Genomic DNA, 12320 nt, shown 5'->3' on the forward strand with positions numbered 1-12320 from the left:
ATTATATCCACTTTGGATTCTCACCAGCAATTTCTATGAGAGATCTATTGATCCATATCCTTTCCATCACTTGGTATTGTCAGTCTTTTTAATATTAGCCATTTGAATGGGTGTGTAGTGATGTATCATTGTGGTTCTAATTCACATTTTTGCATATGGCTAATGATGTTGAGTATCTTTTCATGTAGTTATTGGCCATTCATACGCTTACTTTTGTGAAATGTCCGTTCAAACATTTTGCCTGTTTTTAATTGTCTTATTTGTCTTTTTCTTACTGAGTGATAGGAAATGTTTATAGATTCTGGATACATGTTAGATGTATATATTGCAAATATTTTCTCCTTGTATCTTATGAAGAATAGAAGTTTTGAATTTTATGAAGTCCAATTTATTAAATGTTTTCCTTTTATGGTTTATGCTTTTTGAATCCTAAGAAATCTCAGCCTACCACAAGGTCCCAAATTTTTCTCTTATGTCTTCTAGAAACTTGATAGTTTTAGTTTGTACATTTGGGTCTATCTATGAAACATTTTGAGTTAATTTTTGTGCCTGGTGTGAGATAAGGGTAGAGGTTTATATTCTTTCCCAAATGGATATCCATTTGTTCCAGCATTATTTGTTTAAAAAACAGGCCGGGCACGGTGGCTCACGCCTGTAATCCCAGCACTTTGGGAGGCCGAGGTGGGTGGATCATGAGGTCTGGAGTTTGAGACCATCCTGGCCAACATGATGAAACCCCGTCTCTACCAAAAATACAAAAAATGAGCCGGGCATGGCGGCACGTGCCTGTAGTCCCAGCTACTTGGGAGGCTGAGGCAGGAGAACTCCTTGAACCCAGGAGGCAGATCTTGCAGTGAGCCCAGATTGTGCCACTGCACTCCAGCCTGGTGACACAGCGAGACTCCGAGACTCCGTCTCAAACAAAACAAAACAAAACAAAAACAAACAAACAAACAAACAAACAGTCCTGGTTTGTTTGTTTGCTTTTCTTCTGTTTTCTCTCTGTACTTGTATTTTACTGAGCTAAGGGTCCATTGTCTGTATCTGGTAACAATCATGTGGATCTAAATTATAAGTGGAAATACTACTGTTGCTTCAGAAATGGAGCCTAGGTTGTAAGGAATATTAGTAATTTGGCTATGGCATTTGGTAATGTTTTGTGGATGTGTAAACTAAGGATACCACAAGAAGAACCAATACACATGTTAATCCATTTATCCTCACCTATCTTTGAAGACCTCCAAAAATATTAACTGTAATTTAGCTCAGAAACTATCAAACCTAGACTCATCCGAATCACTTAAATTGTCTTAAATTGTGCCTTAAATTGTCCTTTATTTTTATTGTAGAGATAATGACTGCATATGGTTTCTAAGAAATTGAACAGTATAGAAGAGAAAGTTTCCTGTTTATTTACTAGTTTCCAGTCAAGAGGTAACTGTTTAAAATTAATTTGAATTTTGAGTTTTTCTGATGATTAACATCATTACTTTAAAAATGTGTTTATACTTCTAGCTCTTGCTTTATCATTTTTAGACAGTATTTGTTGACTACTAAGAAAAATGAAGGATTTAACATATGCTACCTCTTTAACCTATTTCTGACTTCCTCCAAATTTTATTATATTATTATAATTTTCAGAACATCTTAGTGGTTGCCTTTACAACTTTAAGTAATATACTTAACTCTCTATTTCTGGATCCATTAATTACATACGTTTATTGGCGCTCATTTCAGAGATGCTTGCCTACACTCTTTCCCTCTCCACTGCTTCCGACTTCTGCCAGGTGTAATATTTCTTGTACGTTATTAAGCTCATAGTAACTACTGTCTGTGTTCAAATCTCTGTTCCAACACTTGTTATCTATGTAATCTTAGGTAAATTACTGAACGTCTCTGTGCCATCACTTTCCTCAATTGTCAAATGGAGATGATAACATCTTCATAGGGTTGCTGTAAGACAAAATTTCACTGAAATCGAAATAAATATTTCAAAGCACTTAAAATTATATTTGGCATATAGTAAGTGCTTTTTAAGTGTTAAATATAAAAATAAAATGACAAAATTAAAAATAAAAAAATTCTGTTTTACAACTTTAATGAAATCTTCAGACTGCTGTAACTCTAGCTTGATTCAAAAAATCAAACCAATGGGCAAAAGAGATAAATATTTCACCAGGGAGGATATACAGATGGCAAATAGGCACATGGAAATATGTTCAATGTCATTAAATGTTAGGGAGACTTAAATTAACAACACAATGAGATCACTATGTATCTATCAGAAGGGCTAAAATTGGTACAATAACACATGCTTTGGAAGATGTGGTGAAACTGGATCACTCATACAGTGCTGGTAGAAATGTAAAATGATACAGCCACTTTAGAAGAAAGTTTCTTTTGGAGGAAAGTGGGTATAGATATAAGAAGGAAACATAAGGGATTCTTGTGGTGATGGAATTGTTCTGTATTTTGACTGTACCTTGACTGTACCAATGTCAGTATCTTGGTTGTGATATTGTGTTATAATTTTACAAAGTGTCGTCAGTGAGGGAAATGGGGTAAAGGGTACACTGGATCCTCCGGCTCTCTCTGTATTGTTTCTTACAACTACATGTGAATCTAAGATTACCTTAAAATGAAAAGTTTACAGCTAGGCACGGTGGCACATGCCTATAATCCTAGCACTTTGGGAGGCTGAGGCAGACGGACTGCTTGAGCCTGGGAGTTTGAGACCAGACTGGCCAACATGGCAAAACCCCATCTCTACGAAAAAAATACATAAAATTATCTGGGCATGGTGGCACGTGCCTGTAGTCCCAGCTACAAAGAGGGTGCTGAGGTGGGGGAATGACCTGAGCCCGGGAAGTTGAGGCTGCAGTGAGCCATGATTGCACCACTGCACTGCAGCCTGGGTAATGGGAGTGAGACCCTGTTTCAAAAAAAAAAAAAAAAAAAATTAAAAGCTTAATTAAAAAAATTGAACCAATAAACAGCGTTTCCAATAGTAAATTCCATGTAAATAATATTCACAGCAAGACCAAGGTGTGTGATTGGACCCAGAGAGAAAAAAATGTAATCATATGGCACCAAAGAAGGTGCTGCTTGAAGGAGAATGTTTCAAGTGTCGAAATCAAATGGATTATCTGTTCTTACACTGCTTCAATGGCTCGGGATGATGCTTCTTATTAGAACCAAGATCATAATACAGCTTTTTGTTTTCTTTAGAGTTCCTAATTGTATTTGTTTTATTGACAACCAAAACCACATATAAATAACTTCTGGTTTCTTATATGGGTTGACTATGGAATTTGTGTCCATCTTAAGAGTATTTTTCACTGACCTCCCTGACTTCCTGTTCTAACTATGACCTATTGCTTTCTTGGTCAGCTTCGTAGTTGTCATCTTGAAATTTCTTTTATGCACACCTCTGTGATGCTTTGAAATACAGATTTCCAGGCCTCACCTCAGACCTATTCAATTGGCTGGGGTATGGGTGTTTTTGAAAAGCTCCCTCAAGTGATTTTTGCTGATTAGTCACACTTGGGACCCCATTTAGCTAATCCTTAGAGTCCCATAGCTGCTGTTATTATTAATAATAATAGTAATAATATATATTGTTTATTGAGGATTTACTATGTAACAGGCATTATTTTAGGTGTGAGTGCATGGTCTCATTTACTCTTTACTACAAACCTATGAAGTAGGTACTATTATTATCATCATTTTAGAGAAAACTGAGTATCAGAGAAATTAAATCACACCACTTTCAAGCTCCAGAGCCAGAATTAGAACTCAGTTTTGTCTGACAATATAATCTTCAATTTTAACCAACAAACTATGTTAATTTTAAAGTAGGTGGGTGTGGTGACGCTTGCCTGTAATCTCAGCTACTCAGGAGGCTGAGGCAGAAGGATGGCTTGAGCAGAGGAGTTCTGGGTTGTAGTGCCCTATGACGACAGGGTGCCTGCACTAGGTTCAGCATCAATATGATGACCTCCTGAGAGCAAGGGACTACCAGGTTGCCCAAGGAGGGGTGATCTAGCCCAGGAACGGAGCAGGTCAAAACTCCTGTGCTTATCAGTAGTGGGATGCTATGTGTGTGAATAGCCGCTGAACTCCAGCCTGGGCAACATAGTTAGACCCCGTCTCTAAAAATTAAAATTATAAGATAAAATAAAATAAAAACTCAGTAGCTCCATGGAAAACATCTAGAAGTCAAAGAGCTTAGTATTGGAGCACAGGTAAAAGGAGAGTATGTATTGTCAACAAATTTTACAGCTAAAACCTGACATCTTTTAATTAGTTAATTAAGCAATGACATTTTTGTAAGATACCAGAGACATGAAAAACGGGCCATGGATTAAGTGGAAAGCCTTGGGGATTTCTTTTGAACTCTGAATATTTTGGATGTCATAGAAACAATTTATAAATAAACTCTTGTTGAACTAGAGTCTTAATATTTACAAATAACATATGCTCTTACTGTTCTGATATGGACTGATCCCCAGGATCCATCAGGTTAAAAAGAAATAGCATATGCCACCATTTATATTAAAAAGAAGAGGGATGCATATTTGCATTTGGTGATGAAGACATAAGAATCTCTGAAAAGATACACAAGAAGAAAACAAAACAAAACAAAACAAAACAAAAACCCATGCCCTAGTAATGGGCACAAAAATAATGTTTGAAATCTAAATCTAAATTGTTAATAAAATGTGCAAAACTACTACACACACATATAATGGAATAGTGAATTTTGTGTTACATTAGATCACTGTATGCTTTCATACTGTATTGGTTGTTTTTCTTGTGTAATTTAAAAACCAAACCAACTCTGCTAATTAAGCTCTCCCTGGCCAAGAGCTCACTTGGATCTCTGACAGTTCCTAGTTAAAGCCTAGTTTGTGGTTTTTGACAACAAACCAAGACCCTGTTGTTTGCTTCAAGAAAGCTGGCTGGTTTTAGTTTCTGGCATTATTCTGGGGGGTACCCTTATCCCAACAAGTCACTAATTGTCTTGACCATGACTTATAGTTGTGCCAGATTTTTCTTGGTTGCTTTCTGTTTGAATCAGGTAGTAAGAGTAGTGATGAAATTATTGTTAATTTGGTTTTGATTTATGACAGATTATCTTGGAAACAGGGATAGGTGGTATACAGAGATGACTATATAAGGACAAAATCAACTAAATCAAATTATTTGAACTAATATATGTGTTTTTGGCATATATTTTAATTCTTCCACTCATTGCTTCTTAATTGGTCCAGAACTCCAAAGATGAAAACATCATAGGCAAGTGACATTTAATAAGATGCAATGTTAAAAATGTACTACTTCTGATAATGGTATTCAATGTCAATAGTATTTAGTAATTTTTTTTTTTACAATTTTACTTATTTATTTTGGCATGTTTAGGAATAGGAAAAGAGGCTGAGTAAGAGACCTTCAGTACTTTTATTATTAAATCTACCTCATCTCCCTTTTTGTATCTCCCTACCAGAAAAGAAATGGCCTAAGAATTTCCACCTGCTTAGTATATTTTAAGACATCTCATAACACTTTGATTTCACTAACATACTACCCAAAGCAACTAGTTTCCATCACCTTTACCCTCTTATGAATCCCCAAACTAAGCTTAAAAGGAAATCACAAGCTGTGTAAAAAACAAAAAAATTAGAACTATTTCTTCCTTCCCCTATATGCTCTACTGGTGTCACTTAACTAAAACTCCTCAGTCTGCGACCTTGAGAAACCTAGAGGCTAAATAGGAGGAGTAGAGTATTGAAGGTCATCCTCTCGACCACCACCCAAAAAGAAGAGCATATATTCATCCTAACAGGTATGTGTTTTCATAATTATGGCAGATGGTGATTGAAGCAAAGGCAATTCAAAAAGGGGGGCACGTGAAAGCAATAATTTTGAATGTTTGACATTTGTTTTGAAACTACCTTACTACCCCGTACCCTTTACCATCTGTCTGTTATCCCTCCCAACACCCACCTCTGTCTTCCCACAGGGCTCCATTGTGTGCAGTTCCTGTTTCTCAGGGGCGGAGCTGTGGGAGGCAGCCATGGGTGCCATAATAGGCACCTGCGGCCAGCACAATGGGCTGTGGGTGCTTGTGGGAGAGACAGATTGATGTATTGTGCATGGGGGAGGAGGGCTGTCACTTGAATCCATGTGAACCCAGGCTTTAGGGGCAAGGGAGATTGACAGCTTTTGTAGGTTGCATTTCTTTTTCAAAGCTTGGCTTTAATAGACAGTAAGTTTGGGGCCCCAGGCTTTCACTCCCATAATTCTAACAGGGCAATCACGAGCATTCAGCATTTCTTTTTACCCCCCTTGTTACGCATTAAATGATTTCAGTAAAGGAATGTGCAGCATTAATTAGAATTTGTTAGCAGATACCAAGGGGAAAAGTTTCTTCACAACAACTATAGGAGGTGTCATTTGTACAAAGACTTTTTTGTTTTCTTTCCCCATTACATTATCACTGCAATATGTAAGGTAGTGATTCTTTTCATTTAAATTAAGTGGAAAGCTACTAAATCTTGTTTTATTCTCCAAAAAGAATAAGGTCCTTAACACTTATCTTTTAACTTCTTTCATTTCCTAAGGTTGGTGTTTACTTTTGCTTTCAGTCTGACCCATTTACTGGTCTGTGTGGTTGTGTATCCAGTTTTGTGTACCATTTAGCTCTTACAATTACAAGCAACCCACTACTGATAGATAAGGATTGTTTCCAGGTGAAAATAGCTAGCAATAATACTGGAAATCATTGATACTGGAGACCATTTTGGTAATGGTATACTGAGAAACGCTAAAAATTAGACTGCTATAGATTTGTGTCCTAACTTATTTTCTAACACTATTTTTCCCTACTTGATATTTAACCTTAGCCAAGACACCAGACTTACGGAAGAATGAGGCAGTGGCAAAGGAATATTTTTTTTCCCGCAGAAAACTTATTCCTAAACCATGTCAGTTTTTTTCTTAAACATCAAAAGTTCTCCCTCACACACATACACAGATAGCATCATTTCCTTAGAGCAAGTAAAAAAATGGTCTTTTTGTTTAGTATCTGTTTCCTATTATTTTAAAAATAATCCGGACATTTTAGAATTATATAGGAGGAAAACTAATTCAGATAGGATATCTTATAAACACACTCTCTGGCATCCTGAGAACTAATAAAACATTACTAAAATTTCTGGTGTGATTTTTTTCTAACATCTCTCACATAAAATCATTTTTTCAGTAGAAGGAGTTGGAGGCTGATTGAATTAGAATTTCCCCCACTCAATTGTTTTATTTAAATGTGTTAAGGACAACAGTGAAAAATATTGTCTACCATTATTTCTCAGAAAGAACATATTCTCACACAGTTGTCTGGCTCTGTCTATAATAATAATTTGGCGCAATGGTTTAAAAAGTAGTGGGGTGATAATAATTAGGGTGTGTGACACAGAAATTTCAATGTGGGATTCAACATTTCACCATGCAGGGCATGAAAATTGCCGACCAGGGCTAGTCAGCTCTAAGTACTAATTAACTAATTAATCAGGTGCTGAAACCAACTGAATGGAGGATACCAGCCAGACAACTCAAGCCCAAGCAGAGGGTTGTGCTCTTTAAAAGACAGAGCAGTCTTTCTTCTTGGTTTTTAACCCAGTCAAAAATGAGAAGAGAAAGTAGGATATGCTGTCCTACTGTCAGTCATTTTGGTCTAAGCTTTTTACTTAGAGAAAATAAAACAAAAACATGTGCCTGTGATAATAACTGTGATGCACCATATGTAGGGCAACCCTCAAAGCTCTGCAAACCTGCTTACTCCTTGGCTGTGAAGTATTAATATTTCAGGTCTGGTGAGGGGTGGGGGATGAAGTAGGGTCTGCCTTCTTGGTTTCTTCCACAATACATTTTTTTTTTAACATAAAAGAATGAGAAACGTATCTCTCCTCTTAGGCCGATCTTAGGTCTTTTGCCTCATCCTTCGTTTATGTAAATGAGAAGAGTCCAATTACACATATGGAAAAAGGGTTTAATGAATCGTGAAAAAGCCCGGTTTGCAGAGAAAGAGCACAATTCACTCTTCTTCTTCTCTTCTAAATTTAACTTAGAAACATGTATTTCTTTTAAGGGAGATGATAAAACTTAATGATAATTTTATTTTATGTACTAATTTTCATTCTTGGGAATTATTAGACATATTTTGCTAAAAGAGTTAGCTTTATTTATGTCTGTAAGGCTTTCTGGATACTTAGCAATTATTCCACAACAAAAACTGCAAAATTCTAACTTTTTTCTCTAAATCTTAAAAATGATTACGTTAGTTCCTCCAACTTTTGATGTTATTTTTAGCTCAGTGATTTTTTTTTTTTTTTTTGCTTTTAACACAGTTTGCTCTGGAATTGTCTGCACTGAAAAAAGATTGCATTATTACAAGGGATTTGTTATTGAACCCAAGGAAATGACGTTAGTGTTTTATACCGTTTTAGCTTAATTTTGGTATTATTATGATGTTTTAACTAGCTAGAATTTTTAGGGTTTTGGAAATTAGGTAAGTTTTTTTTTTCCTTTTTTTCCTAAAAGGGACTGAACTTTATATTAGAACAGAAAATCTCGTGTTTGAGCATTCATTTTTTTTTTCCTTTTTTCTTTCCCCTTGCTTCTTCATCTTGGGATTTTCAATAGTTGAGAGTAGTCCACACAGAATCCACTCTCCACCCCATTTTTCTTAATGACAAAAACCTTTGCAAGAATGAAGGGGGGATCAATACAATTTCTGACCGTTACTCTTATAATTTGATAAGTATGAAACTAACCCCGAAGTAGTGCTTTGCAGGGACAGCAGGAAAGTTCTCAGTCAGGACTGGAGCACTTTCCGGAGACCTAGTTTAACAACTTCAACGGACACTTGGGGAAACTGAGGCCCAAGAAGACGAGGCAGGCACTTTCCCTGTAATTTTTTTTTTCTTTTACAAAATACTACTTTCGTCCACGGAAAACACTTTTCTCGGGCACCTAGTGTGGGGAGGACATTGCTAGGGTCCAGACTGCCTGCCTACCCACAAGGGCCGCGCTCTTTCCACTTTTATTCCCCCGGCCTCCCCGGATCGGCGCCCTGGATGTGATCGACACCATGAAGTTGCCCCATAATCCTCTCTGGCAACATAGGATGTAAAATTTGATCAGCTCATTGGATGAAGCCGACAAGTCCCAAAAATGTGTGAAAAGGGGGCCAAGAGGTAGGCAGGCGCCGCGTTGAGGCAGCGCTCCTGCCAGCCCCCCTCCGAGTTATCGGTGCTGCAGCCGCGGCGCAAGCGGGGGCTGGGACCGAGCTGCGGGGCCGCAGTGGCGGCGGCGACCGAGGCGGCGGCGGCGGCTGGGAGGCCGCGGCGCCATGGGGGGGCCGTAGGAGCGGACCGCGGGGCCGGAAGGGGGCATCGCGGCGGCGCCGGCGGCTGCGGGGTTATCTCCGCGGCCGCGAAGGCAGCATCCGCGCCGTTGCGGGTGGCTGAGCCGGCGGGCGGGGCGGGGCGTGCACCAGGGCCGCGGGCGACTCGCGCTGTAGCAGTTGGCCTCAGGGCCCCGCCGCCCGCGCGCCCGCCCGCCCGCCCGCAGGGCGGCGCACGCGAAGGAGGCGGCGGCCGCAGAAGGAGGCGGGGAGCTCGGAGCAGGAGGTGAGGAGGTGGAGGACCAAGAGTAGGCGGCAGCGGCGGCGGCGGAGGAGGAGGCGGTGGTGGAGGTGCGCGGCCTGAAGAGGAGGATGGAGGAGCAGCAGAAGGAGGGCGAGGCCGAGGTCGCGGAGCACTGGTTTTCCAAGTGGGAGCGCCAGTGCCTGGCTGAGGCCGAGCAGGAGGAGCAGCTGCCCCCCGAGCTGCAGGAGGAGGCGGCTGCAGAGTTGGCAGGGCTCAAGAGCGAGAAGCAGAAGCTGTGGCACCTCTTCCAGATCTCGGCCACCGCCGTTGCTCAGCTTTACAAGGATTCTGGGTGCCAACAGCAGGGACTTTCCATGTGGGACCCCTTCCAGAATGCGGCCATGGCCGTGACCAGCCTCTACAAAGAGAGCGGGGATGCCCACCAACGAAGTTTTGACTTGGGTGTCCAGGTTGGCCACCAGCGTCGCATCAAAGATGTGCTGGAGTGGGTGAAAAAGGGCCGGAGCATCATTCGTCGCGAAGACTTGATTAGCTTCCTGTGTGGCAAAGTGCCCCCAGCTCCTCCTCCACCTCGCACTCCTAGGACACCCCCGAAGCCACCCACTGGGGTCCCCAGCCAGGCTGTGGCAACTGAGTCCAGCTCATCGGTGGACGTCGACCTGCAGCCCTTCCAGGAGGCGATCGCCCTGCATGGCCTCAGTGGTGCTATGGCCGGCATCAGCATGCGATCGGGAGACTCGCCTCAAGACAGCGGTGTCGCCAGCAGTGGGCGCCGAAAAAGTAGCTTCTTGGAGGACGACTTGAATCCCTTCGACTCAGAGGAACTGGCCCTCCACCTGGACAGTGGGGGGATCCGCAAGCGCACCTCGGCCCAATGCAGTGATGGCATCACAGACTCCCCACTCCAAAAGCGCAACCGAATGGTCTAAACTGCCTCATTGGTTGCCTGCTGCCATATTGCTTGAGAGTGAACTCAACCGTCGACACGCTTGTCTAAAGGTTACTGGAGACCATTTTTCTTCCCTTCTCTAAGTTAAACAAAGATTTCTAACAATTTTGCCATAAAGAAACTTTAAAAGTATTCCAGAAGAGGCTTCATATGACTCTGACTTTCCAAAAAATATAATCCTAGCAGAGAACAAATATGTAGTAGTTAGCAGGATCATTTAAAGCAAACGTATCTGGTCAAGGCAGGAGTCTGATTTATCTTGTTCACAGTTATATTCCTCAGCACCTAGCACAGTTCCAGGTGCTCAATAAATGTTCATTGAATGAATAAATGTGACCTTATTTATTCTTAAAGGGAAGTCATAGCAGGTGTTTACTTGGTTATAGAATACTTTTTTCTTTGATAATTGTTGGCTTTAAGGTCTTTGCCAATTCAATTGCATTGTATCAAAATGTAAAACTTGACATCTTTGTGAAATCTGGAGTCTTCCATTTTTACCTCACTATACCATGCACCTAATTTCTAGAAAGAAACTGCAAGTAATACATATTAGGCTGTGATTTTTTTAAGTTTGAAAAATTGTTGATTTTGGTGATTATGTGATGCTGCAAAGAGGTGCTGTGGTGGTTACGCAGGTATTACTTGATATTGAGTCAATTCAGTGCTCTTTTGGGGAAAACTAAACCATCAACTGAGACCCTGACAAGATGGTGGCCCAGTGGTGCTCTTTTTTCTTAGGAATGTAAAAATTCCTTTTTCTGAGGTTGCATCTTTTTTATGATCTCTGTTTTGAAGTGGAAGACCAAGTAGTCAGAATGAACTTCTGGGTTTTTTTTATTTTTTTTTAATTTTTTTAAGACGGAGCCTCGCACTGTTGCCCGGGCTGGAGTGCAATGGCGTGATCTCGGCTCACTGCAACCTCCGCCTCCCGGGTTCAAGGGATTCTCCTGCCTCAGCCTCCTGAGAAGCTGGGATTACAGGTTCCTGCCACCACGTCCGGCTAATTTTTTGTGTTTTTAGTAGAGACGGGGTTTCACTATGTTGGCCAGGCTGGTCTCGAACTCCTGACCTTGTGATCCGCCCACCTTGGCCTCCCAAAGTGCTGGGATTACAGGTGTGAGCCACTGTGCCCAGCCTTTTGAACTTCTGGGTTTTAATTAAGGGTACAGCATGGTATAACCAAAAGAGTGTGAGCTTCGTTTTAAGAGGACCAACAGCAGAATCCTAGCTCCATAAATTAGCTGCATGACTTTGAACAGGTTACTTAATGTCTATTGACCTCGGTTTTTCATCTGTAAAATGGAACTGTGTGTCTCCTAAGGTGGTTGTGAGGATCAGATGAAATTTATATTTCAAGTGTCCAGCACAATCTTGGCACATAAAATACTCAATAAAGGTTCTCCCTTCTCTATAAATAAAAGTCAATAAAACATTAAAAGCATTTTATTTTAGAAAAAGCAGAAAAGTAGATCAGCTTTAAAATCAGCAAGTAGAATCTCTGTGTTTGAACTGGAAATTACTGTTCACATTTGAAACTTGCCTAAATATCACAGATCTTGTGTAAGTGTGTTGAGCTCATGAGCACTCAGGGTCACCAATCTGGATACTAGGGCAACCTTGGAGTTCCTGAAGTTGCCTGAAGGATGCACTTTGCAATCAGGGGTAATGAAACATCTACCACCTCTGGCCTGAAAAAATATGAG

General features: G+C 40.6%; 1 protein-coding gene across 1 annotated transcript; it reads left to right on the top strand.

Annotated features, from left to right (window-relative positions):
• Positions 1 to 9221: 9221 nt before the first annotated feature.
• On the top strand, positions 9222 to 11526 carry HAPSTR2 (HUWE1 associated protein modifying stress responses 2). The gene has a single exon (XM_054471867.2). The coding sequence runs from the start codon at positions 9776 to 9778 to the stop codon at positions 10595 to 10597; it is 822 nt and encodes a 273-aa protein (XP_054327842.1). The 5' UTR covers positions 9222 to 9775; the 3' UTR covers positions 10598 to 11526.
• The last annotated feature ends 794 nt before the right edge of the window (positions 11527 to 12320 follow it).

Source organism: Pongo pygmaeus, chromosome X, assembly GCF_028885625.2.
Source record: "Pongo pygmaeus isolate AG05252 chromosome X, NHGRI_mPonPyg2-v2.0_pri, whole genome shotgun sequence".
In the NCBI taxonomy this organism is placed as follows: Eukaryota; Metazoa; Chordata; class Mammalia; order Primates; family Hominidae; genus Pongo; species Pongo pygmaeus.